The 20,611-nt window shown below is 45.9% G+C and overlaps 1 protein-coding gene across 3 annotated transcripts in view; it reads right to left on the bottom strand.

Moving 5' to 3' along the window:
* The window catches only part of SUGP2 (SURP and G-patch domain containing 2), a 76,520-nt gene that overhangs the window by 21,503 nt on the left and 34,406 nt on the right, over nt 1-20,611 (bottom strand). For 2 of the 3 annotated variants that reach the window (XM_030220103.1, XM_030220104.1), the window contains exons 7-10: nt 6,347-6,690; nt 5,865-5,932; nt 5,522-5,658; nt 3,998-4,113 (exon numbers count right to left, since the gene is read on the bottom strand). In XM_030220103.1, coding sequence (XP_030075963.1) covers nt 4,002-4,113; nt 5,522-5,658; nt 5,865-5,932; nt 6,347-6,690 — 661 coding nt within the window. In that variant the 3' untranslated portion in view covers nt 3,998-4,001. The remainder of the gene's footprint in view (nt 1-3,997; nt 4,114-5,521; nt 5,659-5,864; nt 5,933-6,346; nt 6,691-20,611) is intronic. The other variant, XM_030220105.1, reaches the window with a different exon arrangement.

Here is a 20,611-nt window from a genome sequence, read left to right as displayed (position 1 = left end):
CCACAGCTCCCAACTGGATTAAGCGACCCAGAGTCTCTTGAATAGCCTTTAACTTGACTCGAGAGTGACAAGGAAAGGGAAGAAAAAGATCCGGCAGCAGGTGCTCGACCTCCAGCACCCACTGATCTGAAGTAATTTGGGTTCACCCCTGATAAAACAGACTAAGTCGCGCCCCGACCTTCACCAGAGGCTGGACCCGTACACCTTCATAAGGAGGACTTATTACCATTTCTGGCACCTCCGGAGGAGTCCCGACCTCGACGACCCCCTCGAAAGGACTGCGTCCGCCGGAAAAACCGGCTTTTAGAAGGAGATACAAATCTGCCCGGCCTGTACCGCCTCGCGTCCTTAAACTGACCTCTAGCCGAACCACCTCGACTAGCCGACTTAGGCCGTAACTCCGGCAACCGTGAGACCTTGGTATCCCCAAGACCACTCATCAGATTATCCAAGTCCTCTCCAAACAACATAGAACCTTTCAAAGGTAGAGAACACAACTTTGCTTTAGAGGCCGCATCTGCCACCCAGCCCCTAAGCCAAAGAGCCCTGCGAGCCGTCACCGCCAGAGCAATATTCTTAGCTGAAGCCCTTAGCAAATCATAAAGGGTGTCCTCCAAAAACAAAGACCCCATCTACAATTTGGCCAGCTCCTGAACCAAACCATTCCTATCTAACGCAGGATCATCCAAGAGCTTCTCCGCCCGGCTACCAAGCCCCCACACACAGAGGCTTGCAAGGCCAAAGCCAACAAATCAAAAAAAAATAAAAAAAAGGTCACCTATTGAAAAGGTAGAGCTCTATATGTTTGGTTCTTGCAAAAATTATTCTTGTGCCACTATTAGCCGAAAAGGCAATGTTTTTCAATAAGCAGGGGGATTCAGACTTCAAAACCAGCACTGGATGGTTTAGAAATTTCAAGCACAGCCATAGAATAAGGCAAATTGAAATCCATGGTGAGAAACTTTCTGCAAATTCTTCAATTTAATGACATTATCAAGAACTATGACCCTGATTGTGCTTACAATGCAAACGAAACAGATCTGAATTGGAAATCACTCCCCAGTAAATCACTGGTCTTAGTCATAAGTTGGAGTTATTGGAGTTGCGAGGTTTTCCTTGACTGGTACGACATTTGCTTCATACCGGAGGTGAAAATATTTCAGCTTTGTACAGGAATACAAGGAGATGTCATTTTATTGTTGGACAATGCACCTTCACATCCTACAGCTGAAAGCTTAGAGCGAGTGGAAGGTAGATTCAAAGTGCTTTTTTTTTTGCCACCAAATGTGACATCTTTAATGCAGCCAATGGATCAAGGAGTTATTGTTTCACTGAAACAACTATACAGGAAACAACTGCTAAAAAAAACTTATTCCAGCTGACAGAGAAACTGAAAGTGGCATGATCCAATTCATAAGAGAACTGAACATAAAAGATTGTTCCTACATGGTTGTTGACACTTGGAATCATGTTAAAAAAGAAACCCTGAAAAACACGTGGAACATAATTCTAAACAATAAAGAAACACCTGAGAGGGAGAAGTTGATGATGTCCTTGAAAACATTGCCAGAGATCTAGAGGTTCCTGGTTGCTCTGATTGTGATGTTGAGAATGTCAGCAAATGGATATGCAGTGATGAAAATGATACAGGGTATCTATCGGATTAGAACAGATAATGAAATTGTGGAATCAGTACAGGACAAGAAACATGAAGAATCAGAAACTGATAATGATCACCAGGTTGATGATAATGCAAGACCGACACATGCAGAAGCCTTTGAATGTTTAAATACAGCGATGGCTTGGCAGGAAGAAAGCAGTGCAATCCAGCTCCTTTTTTTGAAAATACTATGTGATCTTGCGGCACAGAAAGGAAAATTGGCCTTGAAGCAATTAATTGCTTCCTTTTTTAGTATACAGTGGTGTATATACTGTATGTACAAGAAATAAAGCACTGCACTTTACTTTTAAAAACAGTACTTTTTGATTAGAACTACTTTTTTCTGCAAACATATTGATGAAAATGAAACTAATGCTTAATATGCAATGCTTGTTGTAATCTTGTTTTCTTTACATAAATTTGATATGTTCACTTATCCAGATTTATGATTATCCGGACCACCCTCTGCAGAGAATAGTCTGGATAATCAATGTTCTACAGTATATATAGCCACAGTGTATTAAAATTTGTTGTATCACACATTGTGCGGCTGTACTGGGCTCTGTGTTGTACATAAAGCCACTAGTTTTTAGCAAACCGTGGAGTAAAAGACAGAGAATATGCAGTAATATACCAGTCTCTAACACACACATAAACCCATTGAGGCAATAAGTTGTTAGCTAACTGGGAAGAAGAGAGAGCTCAGCAGAGAACACTCATTCTTCCAAAACCACTAACAGGGCTAAGAATTCAAAGTGATGCTTACTTCTGAAAACTGAGAGGCAACTTGGAGTGCAATCCCTTTCACAGAGTCCGGGAATGCAGGAATGCTTCAAAAGTTACCCAACTGGCAGATGCATTTCTAAGTGCTGTAAAATTCAGTAATGCCACTTCCCAGGCTGTTGCAGGATTGTTATGCAAAATCCACATGACAGCCTCAACTGGGAAGAATAACAGAGTAGAAAGGACACCTCCAAGTGTGTCTCTGAATGCCTTTGCTTACATACAGAGACACTCTGCTCTGGAATCAGTCTCTCTTCCATTAAAAGCTCTTAACTTCTGCTTCAGAAACACTGAAACAAAGTCCCAAGGAGGTAGCACAGTATCCAGTCTGCCTTATCTGAAAATAGTAATGCTGCAGGTCACAGAACACTACCATTGCTCAAAGGCACCTCAACCCCAAAGCACCTCTGTTGGGGCGAACAAGGGAGAGACACAGGGAAGGGATATGCCACCACAAAGTATTCTCTAAGAAGTTTCCTGACATCAGCTTCTTCCAGAAATAAGAAAGGAAATAAACCAGAAAAGAGTGGCTAAGGAGCCTGAATGCCCTGTCCTGTACATAACTTGCACGGTGAAGCGCTATCCAATAGAGATAAAAATACTAAACATCACTGCCTGCACGGTGTTCTTAAAGAGGTAAATCACAGGAACTATTTTATTTCTTTGTCTCCATCTGCTAGTTGGTTTACACAACATTCCCACTAGTCTGGACTAATCTGTGGTATGAAAAAGAATGAATGAATCCTAATACCCTGGAACATGAATAGCGTAAGTGACCAAAACCTTTGTTCAAGTTACAGGGAAGAAAGAAGTTTCTAAAAGAGAAACCTAAAGGAAGCCCTTCCTCTTCCAGTCTGCAAATATTTAACTAATTCCTGGCTCTATTATAGACAAGTAAAAAAAAAATGAAAAGAAAAAGTAGAATCCTAGGACCATTGTCAAATTATTCTCCTTGTTTTTCCAATGTGTTTTTTGCTTCTTAAAAGAAAACACTGAGATCCCTTCTTAGCAACCCCTGCCACTAGATTGATAATCAGAAATTTCTTGCAATTCACAGTATAGAAAACATCATGAGCAACTGAGGGATAACCTCAAGGAGTCTTGCTTCTTTCACATAGAGGGTTCTAGAAACCTCAAAGACATTTGGAGGGGGGGAAAGGAACGAATAGGACTAAGGGGACACATTTTTATGTGCAGGAACTTAGGCAGCACTGCTCTGCCAATGCAGTGTCAGGCAAAGAAGACATTCTCTTTTCTGAAACCCGAGAAACGGTGGCAGATCACTGTAAGATCCTTCTGCTCTCTTACGTTTTCAAGAGTAAGGCGTTTTATTATACAAAAACCTACAGGGCCCATAGTTGATCCCCCCCTCCCCCCTGTTTCAGATGTATTTGCTAGCAAGTAGCTTCTTCTTTCAGGATACCTGGAGAATAAAAAATTTGATTTCACAATAAAACAAACATGACAATAAAAGGAGAGAGAGAGACCATGAAAAAATGCTTTGTGTGTCAGAATGTCCAGAAAGCCATAGGGCAAGCTGTCCCATGAACCTACCTACTTATTTGGGCTTTTTTTGTTTGTACATTTGCATCATCCACTGACGGAAAACGTCAAACGTATCTTCCTTATTCTGTTCAACACCTAAGCCCTCCCCTCCAGAGGTTGCACCCCTGCGAAGTAAAATCCAGAATTAGCATGGAAAAAAAAAAACAAAAACAAAAAAAACCTGGAAGGAATAGATGAAAGATGAACACGCAACTGAAAAGGTTTATAAAAAATCAATGTAAAACACACGGTGAAGTCTAATTAGAAAAGGTACTGTAAGTTAAAAAGCAAAATACAGCCTCAGTGAAAATAAGGAAACAAAAATAACCTTACCTTTTGATATAGCTTAGTAGAAAAAAAAAAAAAAAGAATAGTGTCAAAATGGTAGCATTAATGATGTAGAAAAACTGATCAGTAAAGATGAGCTTGAAGCAGAATACTGGTAGTATTGCTAGCTCACATTCTTCAGCCAGATGTAGGTAGCCAAGTCTAAAATATCAGTATTGAACTTGGATGGGCACACAGGGATGCAACACCCTTCTTGGATAGTCAACTGCAGTCAATACTAAGGAAGGGCATTCTTGGGAACTGATACCACCAACCACAATGATCCTAACTACCATATTTGGCACAGATGAGGATGGGCGTAGGGGGGAGGCCAGGGAGGACCTTTAACCCATCAGTCTCTTCTTTCAGCTCGGTTAGAACAAACCTTTATTGGACAATGGCACTATGAGCATTTTCTCCTATTTTATACCCCTCCTCCTCCCCAACCCAGCTCAGCTACTGTGGCTGCTGTGCCAAATCTGCACCCTAAGTCCAGCTAGTAGGTATCTCTGCTGTGAAATATCACACTCTCACCTAGGAGAGGTTCTGAATGCCAACTCTGCAGAATCTCAGCCAGCTAAGGATGGGACAGTAGCGGCTAGATCTGAGAAATGAAACCAGGTGCTGTGCATGGCAGAACATAGTGCTACCACCGAATCAACAACTTGGACAGGGATGGGTTACCAGTGGCCCAAAGGCCAAATGCAGCCCCAAGACCATAGGAAGTATACACAGAAAAGTCATTAACCAGAGTTTTGGCAATTTTAAATACTGTATTTTGCAAATATTTTCAGAATAGCTGCTCTAGTAATTTGTTTCTGTCATTTTTAGTCAAGTTTTTGCTTAACTATTACAGAAGGTCTATGGAGCTTTGTGCATTTCTGGTTCTGACATTATGTAATGTTGTGGCCCACTAGGGGTAATACTGACATTCATGCAGCCCCTCTGTGTATAAAGGCTGCCTCTCCTGGGCTAGGACACAAGTTCAAGCAACTGCTGGGAAGTCATTAGGTATAACTGCAGCTGAATTGCCTCAAACACTAGTATGGTGTTCATCAGTATAGACACCATTAATAACAGCTGGCAATATACAAAGGGGTCAGGGAAAACAAATCAAAAACATCAAAACAAATTCATAAGCATTTATGCCCACGAGGAATAATAAGAGAAGGGTCAGCATTATAGAAAGAAGGTGCTGTTACATACACTTTCACTGGATCTTTAATTCCTGCCCCTGAAGAGCCAAGACCTTGTCCTTCCTTCCAGCCCATCTTCCTGAGCATCTGAAACCCCACATTCTGGTCTGTCAGCTTTTTATTAGCAAATTCTAAATCCTTTGGTTTCTGTAAGGAGGTGGAAGATGAAAATAGCATAGCAGCATTAGTCTGAATCACCTGATTTTAGTGGTTATCAAGCATAGCCTATAATGTGCAGGACCCTGTTAATCAGTAATTAAAAGGCCCGAGTTCATTTTGCATAAATGCCTCCTGTAAGTTGATGCATACCCAAATTACCAAATACACCAAACAGGCTGTGCTTCTCTACTTACTTGTTTGACCTTTCTAACCGCTGGTCTTCCACGTGGTCTGTCATAACCAATTCTGACAGGGTCATGAACTGAAAAGATTTTTCAAAAAATCCACAAATTAATTGTTCACATATTTTCACTTTTTAAAATACTTCCTACCCAATCTACAAAGCTATATACAACTATTAATGCAGGGTTATTTGAGGGAATGTTAAAAAAAAATAGAATAAATTGGTGTTTCTGCACTGCAGGTATTATTGGTTGCTACCTTTTAGAGTGGAATCAAATATGCACATATGTGTCACTTAGGTATCATCTGCACAGAAAAGGCAAAAAAACTGAGCAAAGGATACAAGACAAGACAAGTTGGGAAGGGATGAAAGAGTACTAGAAGAGGTGTTTTTCTGGTTTATCCAATACATGCCTTTTTTTTTTTTGTACTGGTCTTTTAAGCGTTCAATGATTAAAATGTAACACCAGAAACTCTGCATATAACTACTGACCTTTTGGTTCCTCTACAAGACACACTCTCTTCTTGGGGAGTATGCCAACTTTCAGAGAAGTAACTCTCTTCCGTGGAAGGGGAGCCCGGGCAGGAGGAGCAACTCCACCTGGCAAGCCACCCTCATTAGGGGCCTCTGCTGCTTCACACTCCATATCTGTTTCAGTCTTGTCTGGTGAAGATGCCCCTGCTTTGACCTCAGCCTTTACACGCCCCACTGCAGAAGCTTCAGGGGCTCCTTGTTTGGAAGTGCCCAAATCTTTAGATTTGTCCATGGTTTGACGAAATTCAGCTACTTTCATCCGATAGAATCTGTAAGCTGGGCTTTTCGGCTCATGCAAAAACCTAAAAATTGAAAGTTTACTCAGTCTTCTCAATTGTGCTGCAAAACCAATCAGCAGCTACAGATAAAACAACAAAAACACAAAACAAGAATTCCCCAGGTTTTGGAATAAACCTGCTTTTTTATTTTTTAATGTAAAAGCTTTGTCTAAGGACAAGCAGGTGCCAATACTATGACGAGTGAAGTCACCAATAGAGCCCTGGCACGGAAACACTCCCCAGCATTCTTCATTTTCTAGCAGCCTTTTGAAGCAGCTTGCCACGCATATACACATTTTTCTGCCTGGTGTCGTGTGGGGCCAGGTCGGTCTATCTTTTTCCACAGAGCACTGAAGACACGTTTTTCCTCTAGTCTCCCCTCAGCTCACTTCTGTTGGTGATTCGCCCTCCTATTACATTTATGGTTCAATAATTTTTATTGATGATATTATACGGATAACAGTACCCAGAAAAACATAATGGAAACTCTGATAATAAACACATTCACAGCTCAAAAACCTAACATAGAACATTATCATCAATGTTTTGGTTTAGAACCCCCCTCCCCCCCCCCTGCCAGCACATTAAAACAGTCTACTTTGAACTCATATGTTCCCCCAACCCATATCAACTTCCACCACTCTCGAAATCTAGTAAGGAACAAAAATATTATCAAAAATTAGAACAGTAAAAACAAACAGTAGAATCCTTCCCTCCCCCCGCTAAGAGATATCCAGACTCCCAACTTCTTACAACAAAGGATGGCCCCACCTCAATGTGTATCTAAAGCGAGTTCACCACTAAACTTCGCCCTTTAGGAGACAGGCTGTGAATATATGGCCCCCAAATATCTAGAAACCGCCTCCACCGCCCAGGGGAGCTGCCCACACCTCTCCTCTCAAACAACATAAACTCATGTAATTTGTTTCGCCAGTGCCACCTCCTATTACATTTAATTTCTGTTAAGTTTTGTGCAGGGCTACAGCCCTTTCTCCTTTACCTTCTTAGGTTTTTGGCAATTTTTTTTTTTTTTACAGTTTCCCTTCTTTCTCATGGCTCACCGAGCCCTTAGACTTACAGCTCCCCAGCTGGGTTTATCCTTCTTTTTCAAGATGCAAGCTGCTATTTCACCTCAGCCATTTATTTTAGACATGTCCTGTAGGGGTATTTCCCTGTGATCTAGCCTGAGCTGGTCTTGGCCTATACAAGCCTATGACATCTTGGTATAATAAGATGGCTGCTGCAACCCTCTGACCTGCTCATCTCTGTGTCAGCAAGATCCAGCTCCAGCTTGTGGAAAATCACTGACAGGCTTGCTGAAGCCAAGGCCCTTCTATCTCTGAGACACTGGGAAGGGAGTCATACTCATGGCACCAGAAGTTACCATCTCCAAGGTCACAAAACAAAGAACTCTTCTTGCCCATGCACTGGACTGTACGAGAGATGAATTGGTCCAGGCTATCACCCGAGAGAGAGGTCTGGAAGAACGCGGGGAGAGGGGGAAGAAGTTAGTCGGAGACCCTCAGAGGAGGAGTACCTGTGAAGGACCTGAGAAATCCAGCAAGGCTCGGGGTGAGCTAGAGACTGTATGATACCAACCTTGTGACCTGCAAAACTGGTGCAAATACCTGTGGCAGAGATTTTGGCTCTGATAACCAACAGAGAGATGGGAACCTGCTTGTTTGCTGAGAAAGACCTGCACTACATAAGACACAGACAGCTGAGTTAGCGTCTGGGGAGATTCTGCTCCGGTCTTATCTGAAGCCATATCAGGACAGCGTGGTAAGATCACAGTGATATATTTCCTAGTCTGGGGTTAGGCAGTGGTTTTATCTAAGTACGACTGGTTTATGTCAGCTCTCAGTCAGGGACAGCTGCTAATGTGTATTTTGCATAAGATGTGATAAGTTTTCATAAGGATCATTAGGATATCATTTGTACTGTTCTAATCATTACTGTACGTAGTCTCAGGATAATCAGAGTGTAGTTAGACAATATATTTTGTTAGTGTGCATATCAGTAAGAGATATTATATTGCATATAAGCTATTGCAGAGTGTCTATTTTTCTACCTGTAATAAAATAGAATAATTATCATCTGTGACGTGGCTTTGGTTCTTTGGCGGGGAACAAAACACTGGCAGGGTGCCAGCAACAAGGTTCCTTTATAATATTTCCCCTAGGCTGAGCGGGAACCTTGTAATAAGTATTATCAGAGAATAATTATTGCCCTAATTACTTATTTTCATCCTACAGTCCCTTAAAACTCCGTGTGGTTCCTCACAGATACGGATAGTTTGTGCCTGAAATGTCTGGTGCCTGCCTGTATTCCCCTTTTTTTGTCAACTCTATTCACAGATGTCAAAGAAAGGGATTAGTGGTGAAGAGAAACAGCATAAAGGAGAAATTTTTTTATTTTTTGTTACATTTGTACCCCGCGCTTTCCCACTCATGGCAGGCTCAATGCGACTTACATGGGGCAATGGAGGGTTAAGTGACTTGCCCAGAGTCACAAGGAGCTGCCTGTGCCGGGAATTGAACTCAGTTCCTCAGTTTCCCAGGACCAAAGTCCACCACCCTAACCACTAGGCCACTCCAAATTAGATCTTACCTGCTAATTTGCTTTCCTTTAGTCCCTCCGGACCGGACCAGGATTGGACTGATGGGTTGTGCTCGCCTACCAGCAGGTGGAGACTGAGAAAAACTCTGACTCTAGAGAGCCAATAGGAGCCCTGGCCATGTGACCTTAGCCTCAGGATTTGAATAACAAAGCAGGAAAGAAAGAAAGAAAGAAAGAAAGACCTTCTGTGCCGTATGGAATCCTAGCAGCCACAAAGCACTCGGCAATGCCAAGTATCAGAGCTCACCAGCAACTCTCACCAGAGAAATGGTATGGCTCGATTTGTATTACAGCTCACCAGCAACTCTCACCAGAGAAGTGGTATGGCTCGATTTGTATTACAGCTCACCAGCAACTCTCACCAGAGAAGTGGTATGGCTCACTTGTACTATAGCTCACCAGCAACTCTCACCAGAGAAGTGGTATGGCCACTTAAGATTTTATATATATTCCATCAACTGAGCTCACCAGCAACTCTCACCAGAAAAGTGGTAAGTCATATTTAAGGTTTTATAGATATTCAAGCAACTGAGCTCAGCCACAACTCTCACCAGAGAAGTGGTATGGCGTATTTAAGGTTTTATATATAGATTCCAGCAACTGAGCTCACCAGCAACCACCAGAGAAGTGGTATGGACCACGTAAAGTTTTGTATATATATAGTATTGTTCCACGAATCGTAAAGGAATGAATACACTTCTTACTTAATAAAAAAAGCTAAAAAGTTGAGAGGGGCCTGGTCCGGTCCGGAGGGACTAAAGGAAAGCAAATTAGCAGGTAAGATCTAATTTCTCCTTCCTTAGCGTCCCTCCGGACCGGACCAGGATTGGAGTAATCTGAAGGGAGGGACCCTATGAAAACTGCAGAGAAATGTTCATGCTGCATAGGCCACCTGGCGACAACTAACATGTAGTGTGTCCCAATGAGCAAAATAAAATGAAACTAAGACTAAGTTGCCACCTTACCAATGTGCACCGAGAGCACCAAAAATCGCTGTAGTAAGAATGAGCCCGCTTCTGAAGTTGTGGAATATGTTGTAATATGCTGTGGAACTGCCCTCTCAGTGAGAAGAGAAGGGAAAATTAGGTTCTTACCTTGGTAATTTTCTTTCCTTTAGTCATAGCAGATGAAGCCATTACGTACGGGTTATGTCCATCAACCAGCAGGGGAGATAGAGAGCACTCAAACTTTCACAGTGCCCTCTTGGCCAGCTAGCTCCACTGCCTCTTCAGTATTTGAAGCTTCCAAAGCAGTATGGCAAACCGCAATGGGAATCACAAGAGCTTTCCTCACAGCGAACGATGGCCCATCACAAGGGCATGAACTCAAAGGAGGGAATGCACATCCTCCTGGAGGGAATAAACTCATCCTCCTTATTGTATAAGTGGAGGGGAACACACGCGCCTCCTGGAGGAATCACACATCCTCCCAACACACTGGAGGGAATGAACTCATCCTCCTATTTATAGAACTGGAGGGGAACACACGCGCCTCCTGGAGAGAATCAACACATCCTCCAAAAAAACATGCTGGAGGGAATGAACACATCCTCCTAAATTTAAACTGAACATGAATCCTGAAGATTGTTTTCCAACTTTCTCCCAAGGAAGGAACTTCAGGAAATTAGAACAGAACCTGAAAAACAGATTCACAGCATACAGACAATCATACAGGGAGGGCTCATGGCTTCATCTGTTATGACTAAAGGAAAGAAAATTACCGAGGTAAGAACCTAATTTTCCCTTCCTTGTCATCAAGCAGATGAAGCCATTATGTATGGGATGTAACAAAGCAATCCCTAGATAGGGTGGGAACAAGCCACACCACGCGCTAGCACTTGTGCACCAAAACGCGCATCCCTTCTGGCAGCCACATCCAGCCTGTAATGTCGGGCAAAGGAGAGCTTAGAAGCCCATGTTGCTGCACTGCATATCTCTTGAAGAGAGAGTGCTCCAGTTTCAGCCCAAGAGGAAGAAATCGCTCTAGTACAATGTGCCTTAAAGGCTACAAGCGGAACCCTGCCGGCCAGCAGATAAGCTGAAAAGATAGTTTCTTTGAGCCAGCGGGCAATAGTGGCTTTAGACACTGGAGACCCTCTGCGAGAACCGGATAGCAAAACAAACAGATGATCAGAAGTCCTGAAAGAGTTAGTAACTCGCAGATACTGCAGCAGAGTCCTGCGCACATCCAAAAGGTGCAGCTGCCCAAAAGATTCTGGAAACTCTTCCTCTGAAAAAGAGTGCAAGAAAATAGGCTGGTTTAGGTGAAAGGCTGAAACCACCTTAGGCATAAAGGAAGGCACGGTCCGAACCGTGACTCCGGACTCTGAAAATTGCAGAAATGGGTCTCTACAGGACAGCGCCTGGAGCTCTGACACCCGTCTCGCCGAGGTAATGGCCACCAGAAAAACGGCCTTCAGTGTCAAATCTTTCTCCGATGCTCGCTGAAGCGGCTCAAAAGGAGATGCCTGCAGGGTTTTCAAAACTAGCCCCAGGTTCCAAGCTGGACAGGGTGCTCGCACTGGAGGTCGGAGCCGAAGCACCCCTCTAAGAAACCGTGCCACATCTGGGTGAGCAGCCAAAGACACGTCTTCCACCTTACCACGAAGGGAGGCCAACGCTGCCACCTGCACCCGCAGGGAATTATAGGCCAAGCCTTTTTGTACACCTTCCTGCAAAAAGTCCAGAATCGGCGAGACAGGAGCCCGCATTGGAACAATGGCTCTGGAAGCACACCAAGACTCAAACAGGCACCAAATCCTGGCATAAGCCACGGAAGTGGACCGCTTGCGGGCTTGCAGGAGAGTGGAAATAACTTTATTGGAATAACCTTTATCCTTCAATTGCGCCCTCTCAATAGCCATGCCGTAAGACCAAAGCGGCCGGCGTCCTCCATGGCTACCGGTCCCTGAGTCAACAGGTTCGGTACCAGAGGTAACGGCAGAGGAGCCTCCAGGAGCATCTGTCGGAGGTCTGCATACCAAGGTCTCCTTGGCCAATCCGGGGCGATGAGGACCACTTCTCCTGGGTGCAGCCGAATCCGCAAGAGCAGGCGCCCTATCAAGGGCCATGGGGGAAACACAAAGTAGACCCGGAGGCCAGGGTTGAGCCAAGGCATCCAACCCCGCCGAGCGAGGATCTCTCCGTCTGCTGAAGCACGGGACTTTGGTATTGGCACTTGTCGCCATTAGATCCATCACGGGCTTGCCCCATTTGGCACAGATCTGCAGGAATACTTCGTCTGCCAGATTCCATTCTGCTGGATCGATCTGATGCCTGCTCAGATAATCGGCCTGCACATTCCTCTGACCTGCAATATGAGCTGCCGACAGACACTAAAGATGCAGCTCGGCCCAGTGGCAAATCAGTTCGGCCTGCGCGGCTAGTGCTCTGCACCTTGTTCCGCCTTGTCAATTTATATAGGCCACCGTTGTCGTGTTGTCCGACATCACTCTGACAGCCAATCCTTCCAGGGTCACTTGAAAGGCCAGAAGCGCCTGAAACACCGCTTTCAACTCTAGGTGGTTGATGGACCACTCCGACTCCTCGGGTGTCCATAGACCCTGGGCATGCTTCCCCTTGCAGTGTGCGCCCCAGCCCTTCAGGCTGGCATCTGTTACCACTAGGCACCAAACGGGGAGCGTCAGCGGCATTCCTCGCCGCAGCATGCTGTCAGAGAGCCACCACTCCATGCTGAGACGGGCCGCAGGGAGCCAAGTAAGTCTGCATTGGTAATCCTGAGAAATAGGAGACCATCTCCGGAGTAGGGAATACTGTAGAGGTCTCAGGTGCGCTCTCGCCCAGGGTACCACTTCCATCGTGGCTGTCATCGATCCCAGCAGCTGGACAATGTCCCAAGCTCGCGGGTGGGGCATCCTCAGGAGCAGACGGACCTGATTCTGAAGCTTGCACCGCCTTAGCTCGGGTAGGAACACATAGCCCGAGACTGTGTCGAACCTGGCCCCCAAAAACTCTAGAGATTGTGAAGGGGACAGGTGACTTTTGGCCATATTGACGACCCAGCCTAGAGATTGCAGTACTGAGACCACTCTGGCTGTAGCTTGTAAGCTCTCTGTTGCAGAGTCTGCTCTGATGAGCCAGTCGTCTAGGTACGGGTGAACCCTGATACCTTCTCGCCTGAGAAAAGCAGCTACTACCACCATTACCTTCGAAAAGGTTCGGGGAGCTGTGGCGAGGCCAAAAGGCAAGGCCCTGAACTGGAAATGTTTTCCCAACACCGCAAACCTCAGAAACTTCTGGTGCGGGGGCCAAATCGGTATGTGCAAGTAAGCTTCTTTCAGGTCTAGAGACGTGAGAAACTCTCCTGGCTGTACCGCCGCAATGACGGAGCGCAGGGATTCCATGTGGAAATGCCGCACTCTCAGGGACTTGTTCACTTCTTTTAAGTCCAGAATAGGGCGAAAGGACCCACCTTTTCGCGGCACCACAAAGTAGATGGAGTATCGGCCGCAGCCTTGCTCGGCGGGAGGCACCGGGGTCACTGCCCCTAACTGAAATCAGATCTTGTAAAGTCTCCTCCACCGCCGCCCGTTTGACGGCAGAACCGCATCGGGACTCCACAAACACGTCTCTTACTGGGGCGTTGAATTCTATTCTGTATCCATCTCTGAAATTGGGTGGCGGACCAGTTGGGGGGAAGAGGGGGTGGTGGTTGGGAGGCAAGGATAGGGGAGGGCAGACTTATACGGTCTGTACCAGAGCCGGTGTTGGGAGGCGGGACTGGTGGTTGGGAGGCGAGAAATACTGCTGGGCAGACTTATGTGGTCTGTGCCCTGAAAAGGACAGGTACAAATTCAAGGTAAGGTAAACACATATGAGTTTGTCATGGGCAGACTGGATGGACCATGCAGGTCTTTATCTGCCGTCATCTACTATGTTACTATGTTACTATGATCAGGTCCAGAACCCACTGATCTGAGGAAATCTTGGCCCACTCCTCGACAAAGAGGGAAAGCCGTCCTCCGATGACAGGCATCGAGGAGAGGGCCGGCGCACCATCATTGAGAGGGTCGCCCCTGAACTCCTGGTCTTGAGCCACCGGCTGCGGAACGCTTGTCCGAGCGAAAGGAGTTCCTCTGCTGACCACGGGCACGTGAAGTGAACCCAGCAGAACGCCCCGGGCGGTACCTTCTAGCTTCACGGAAGCGAGGTCTGTACGAGGAGTGGACCGCCTGGCCCTTAGAGGAAGGCCTCTGCCTATCTTCGGGCAAGCGCTGGGGTTTTGGATCACTCAGGCCTTTCACAATTTTCTCTAACTCCTCACCAAATAGGAGAAGTCCTTGAAAAGGCAACTTCACCAACCTTTGCTTAGAGGCCACGTCCGCTGCCCAGTGTCGTAGCCACAGACGACGGCGAGCTGCCACTGCTACTGCCATTTGTTTAGCCGAAGCTCTGACAAGGTCATAAAGGGCATCAGCCAGAAAGGACAAGGCCACCTCCATCCGCGGAGCCACATCCAAGAAGGGCTCCGCTCCATCTCCGGGCTGAGCCACTGCCTGTTGCAGCCAAGCTAGGCAGGCTCTCACAGCATAACAGCTGCATGCAGATGCCTGAACAGTGAGACCTGCAATTTCAAAGGACCGTTTCAACGCTGTTTCCAGCCTACGGTCTTGAACATCCTTCAGGGCAACATCTCCTTCAACAGGGAAGGTAGTTCTCTTTGTCACCGCAGTGACTAGGGCATCCACTGTAGGCATTTGAAAACGAGCCATATGTCCCTCACGCAGAGGGTATATGCCCCATAGCCCTGGAAACTCTCAAAGGTCCCTCGGGGTCAGCCAACTGAGCCGAAACAAGCTCTAGGATGGAGTCATGCAAAGGGAAGGCCCGAGCAGCTTTCTTGGTACTAGCCATCCTGGGATTACCCGAGGAGGCCATGCCACTGTCAGGATCTTCAATCGAGAGGGCCTGCAGGGTATCTGAAATAAGCGCTGGCAGCTCATCACGGTGGAAAATCCTAACCGCGGAGGGATCATCCAGATCCTGTGGTAAATCCGCACCTTACTCTGGTTCCTCAGACCAAGAACGTCTGTCAGAGTTCTCCGAATCCTCACACCCCGACCACGGGGGGGGGGGGGGGGGGGGGGGGGGGGGGGGGAAGGTGCACCACAATCTGAAGGGGAATTAACCCTTCTGCGCTTATCTTTAGGCCAAGCATCCGGGAAAAAAGCCTCACTGGGCAGTCCCAGGCCAGAATCCATCGGGGGGGGGGGGGGGGGGGGGGGGCAATCAGAGGAGCCTCAGGCGACCCTTGAGGAAGGGCTCTTTTCATCATGTATGCTTTATGCAGCAAAAGCACAAAATCCGGGGAGAAAATCTCACCCTGGGCACCCAAATCCTGTCCAGTGCTAGCCACTCCTGAAATAACCTCATCTCGAGGTGCCCCACCCGGCTCAGGTCTCTCCGTGTCCACGGAGGCCGCGCCATGCGGTGTAAGCAAAATGGCGCCCGCTGCCAGCTCAGAGCGGGAAGAAACATCGCTCGCCATGCTCGGGCCGGCTCCTACGCCAACACAGCACGATTTACAGAGCCCTGCTGCTGATTTGCGCTTGCCACAAGTGGAACAGCGCTTTACATTGTCCGCAGCCATCGCCGAAAAACGGCAGTAAAATCCAAAATGGCGGTTTCGCGCCAAAATCGCCCCGATCGCAGGCCCACCCCGGAGGAGTTGGAAAACACTCTTACCTCAAAGGATCTAGTGTACAACTACGATCCTGCTGAAAATCAGGTCAAAAACCTCTGTTCCAGCGTCTCTGCGTTTAAAAACGCGATGCGACTTTTTTTTTTTTTTAACCTGTGAGGAAAGCAGAGGTATTGAAGACTCCGGAGGCTCAGATGAGTGGGAAAGGCAGGGAAAGGGCGAACCTATATGCCTGCATCTACTGTTGGTGGGTAAGGACAGGGAAAGCAAGGCAATATGTCCACATCCACAGAGGTATGGGTAAGGCAGGGAAAGGGCTAACCTATGTGTGCCTTTAAAGTGAAGCTGCTATAGCCTCCAACACCCCGGTTAACAACTGGCAAGCCAGGAACCACCTCCCGGCAGATTTTTCTGGAGCTCGAACAAGCTGCAGCCACTCTGCTAGGGGAGATAGAGAATACTGAAAAGGCAGTGGAGCTAGCTGGCCAAGAGGGCACTGTGAAAGTTTGAGTGCTCTCTATCTCCCCTGCTGGTTGATGGACATAACCCATACGTAATGGCTTCATCTGCTTGATGACAAGGAATTCCTTCTTGGGAACTAGAAAGTAAAATTGCATTCTGCAGAATAGAGCGAGGAAATGGCCGAAGGCCCAAGGTCACCAAGAAAAATATAAACTGGGATGTTTGCAGAGGAGACAAAAGACTCTGTGCCAACCTGACTAAACAAAGAGAAAATTAGAGATATCTGATGAGAGATCAAATGAGAGGCCTGGCTACAATCACCACCCAACCTAGAGACTGTAAGAAATGCAACACCCGGTGCGTGACCTGAGAACTCTGCTGATAAGACTTTCTCCAATTAGGCAGTCGTCTAGGTAAGGATGAAATGACCCTGAGAGTGCAATGAACATCCTCTTAGATCTATAATAGAACGGAAGAGAGAGTACTGCTGAAAATGACCGGTTAATGCATAAGCAAAAAACTAGCCATTCTCTGGGTCCTGAGGAGAAGAGGAAGGGTGACCAAGGACACCAGTTAAATAGGGCTACAAACCCCAGCCCTATCTCTGTGGCGTTCCATAGTTGGGTAAGTTCCGAATACAGGAGTCCACCAGCTATGGTAGTACGCTCTGGACAGAAACAAATTGTCCCAGCATAAACGTCTGATTCACCGGCCTGTAATTTCTTGGATCTCCCTAATCCACATACCACGGTCATGCCTCCTCCCTCACTGAGATGTACCAGACTCACACCCAATAGATATGAATGTTGAGCTTGTTTCAGGTTAAAACACAGAACCTAGGCCCAGGGTCCCCGGTGTTCCTAGTGGTGATCAGCCATGGCAAATATTGTATGTGTTAGTTTGCAGAATTACTGCAAAGCCTTGCTTTTGGAGCAGAGGTTTTTGTTCGACACTCTCGTGAGAGTTTTTTTTTTTTTTTAAATGCTGTTCTGATTGTAGAAAGGTGGACATTTGAGCTTTCCCAGTATGGCAAAACTTATGTACCTATGCCCATTAGATATGAATGCTGGACTTGATGGACTTTAGGCCTTTCCCAGCATAAACATACTTATGTACCTATGGCATAAATACACAGGAAGTGAGTGAATCCCCTTCCAATTGAAAGAAAACTCTGGAGTGAAGGCGCATAGAATGAAAATGAAAAAAAGGACAAACTTGGAAAATACCTGTAACGAAAAAAGTGAAGTTGTGCCACAGCCACTTGGTGAAGGCAGTGTAGACAAGACTGTATCTGAATTCAAGAAAGCTTGAGACAACATAAGGTCTCTAAGGAAGAGGAAGAGATAGCAGATGGTATGTATAGGCATACTGGACCAAACCAGGATGTTTATAATCTGCCAATGCTGAACTGATAGAGTAGAGACAAATACAAGTAGATGGTTTGAGGACCTTCCACTATCTTTAAGTGGGAAATATGCAAAATGAAAGGATGACCTTATTCTCTAAGTGACCATATGTCCTGTAAGTACCAGAAGAAAGCTAAAATGAAATATGAGAGGCTTCAAGGCAGTTGGAAAAGAAGGGAAGACATGAATAAAGCATGCCTGCTAAGGCAGCTGAGTGATTGGGAGCTTGGTAGACAGGACTGTCCCTCAGAGAATATGAGAGAGCTGATATATCCCCATGGCATCTGAACAATCTACTGTATGCCTATAGAGAAGGCTTCTTAAAGTCTGAAAAAGAAAACACTGTATAACACTACAGCCATTGAGAGTGATTGTTGAAAGGAATGAAGTTGTTATGGCAAGATTTGTAGAGTCCCAGTCAATTGACTATTAAAGACAATGCTGCACTTTGCACCAGGTAATGAAAAGGACACAAAAAACGAAACAACCTTAAAATTGTGTACTAAGAATACCAGAGCTAATAGCCAAGTTATAAATCTAAAACCTAAAGCCAGAAAACCGTGAGAGATATCTATATATGAAAGGGACCCTTTAATCCAAATATTGCCTGCTTATATGATGTGGGTGTTAGAGTCCTGTTTACCTCACACACATGTAGAGACAGATGATTAGGAAAAACAGTTTGAAGGTGAGCTACACTTTGATGTGCAGCATAGCCTGCAACAGAGATCAAAGTTCTGGACTGAGAAAAAAAAAATGGAGGGTGAATAAAAATGGGCGCCATTCGCGCCACTTACACAGTGGCGGTTCCCGACACCTCCACAACAAGCGGAGTAGGGCGGAACGTCAAGAAAGGAAAAATAAAAAACAGCCAGCAAACTATGCCGCGAAAAACCGGAGAAAACAGAGAATCCGAATAAAACAGAACTCCGTAATAGAGAAACTGCAGCTGCAGCCTAAAAAGGCGGCCTTCCGCGCCAAAACTAAAAGAACAAAATTGCTGACAGCGCCAAATGAAGAAACTCGAAAGACACAGGTATCCGCAGAAAACTTGAAGGAGTCGAGAGCGTTTACAGTCCGGCGCTGCGAAAAAACCGGCTGCAGCCTACCAACTGGCGATACTCTCACCACCCGAAAAAAATCAACTTGTCGCGCCCCAATTTTTTTTTTTAAGCCTGCGCCCGCTGTCCAAACGCGAGGGAACGGAGGGAGAAATTCTGAGAAAGTGGCTCGTTAAAGGCCCAGTCAACATTATTTTCTTCCATTTCCTCCCCCTCTTGTTGTTTTTTTTTTTTACACAGCTAAATTAGCAAAGAAAAAACACTCAAGAACAAAAGAATAACCCAGCGCTGTCTGCCCAGTAGAAAACTGGGGATTGTCTTTTTTTTTTTGTTTGTTTGTTTAAACAGCTAAGCCTGCTCGTTAAAAAGCTGGGGAAGAAAATACTTGAAACCTCCTAAAATGGCTGCCTCTCCCAAAGACCATACACCTTGCTAACCAAAGGGTAGTCCTTCCCAGCTAAGTATGGGAGATGGGGAGGATAGGGGGGAGGGACTCGGGGCACCCGAGTGTAACACCCCCAGAGGCTGTAAAAGAAAAGAAAACCTTATCTGTCCAGCGTCTAATAGAGAATTCCTAGGCACAGAAGGAGAAGTAGCAATATTGTTTTTATTATTAGCCTCTAAAAGAGAGAAAGAGAAAAAAAGAGACTAAAGGGCTCGCTTCCTACCTGCTGGGAGACTGAGAAAATACTGAGGCTAAGGTCACATGGCCAGGGCTCCTATTGGCTCTCTCGAGTCAGAGTTTTTCTCAGTCTCCACCTGCTGGTAGGCGAGCACAACCCATCAGTCCAATCCTGGTCCGGTCCGGAGGGACGCTAAGGAAAGGATTTTTGGCAAAGACAAATCCAGTTCACCGATTTCAGTATCGGAGCCATAGGTCTCAATGGCTCCGAGAGCTGCATCGGACACGGGGAACACAGCATCAAGGAGGTCTCCGTCTCCATCTCCCTCAACACTGAATATCAGTAACGACCAGTGGGATCAGCCATTCTCTGATCCAACCCCAAGAAAGGATTCACCTTAGTTCTTGGTCGACACTGAGGGACCCCAATGCCATGTGGAGGCCAAGAGGCACTGGTCCCCCTCAACACAAGGTGTCAAGACACCGAGGCATTAAAATCATCAATGCCCCCTAAGTGCCCCTGACACAAGCTCATCTTTCCGGAATCACAAAAGGCACAACAGACTCCACTGAGCCAAGACCAGGTCAGTAATTTGACCCCAATGTCTAATGACGTGACCGAACTGGCTCTACCCCTTTACCGATGGTGGTCTTTGATCAGCCTCCATAGAGGAGAAGATTTCCAAAGTTGCTATGTGGGCTTCTGTCCACACATTCACATCTTATTGAACAGAATTCCCGACACAATAGCCGAATTGATTTGAAATCTAGAATCCAGCTCCACACCCTAGGCCCATTTGTTTCAATTTTAGGCTGTCCTAAATAAAATAAAAAATTAAAAAAAAAAAAACACCAGCAATTTTATAAAAATTAGATATACTTCCTGTTATTGTTAGGAATTGCCTGTTGCGGGCCATCTCTCCTTCTCCATTGACAGCAGCATGCTTATTCTGCCTGCCCCATCCATCTCCCCTTGAAGGGAATGCACCAAAAAGGCAAGAGTTTGACATGCTGAGAATTTAAAAAATGAAACACACCCAACAAACCTCTGTGCTCCACAGAAAATGATACTGTTGGTCATGCACTTGAGTGTCAGGCGGGAAGGCACCGCCTCA

This window comes from Microcaecilia unicolor, chromosome 11 (genome assembly GCF_901765095.1).
Source record: "Microcaecilia unicolor chromosome 11, aMicUni1.1, whole genome shotgun sequence".
NCBI classification, from domain to species: domain Eukaryota; kingdom Metazoa; phylum Chordata; class Amphibia; order Gymnophiona; family Siphonopidae; genus Microcaecilia; species Microcaecilia unicolor.
The sequence above is the reverse complement of the archived record's forward strand: the minus strand, read 5'-3'. Positions and strand labels throughout refer to the sequence as shown.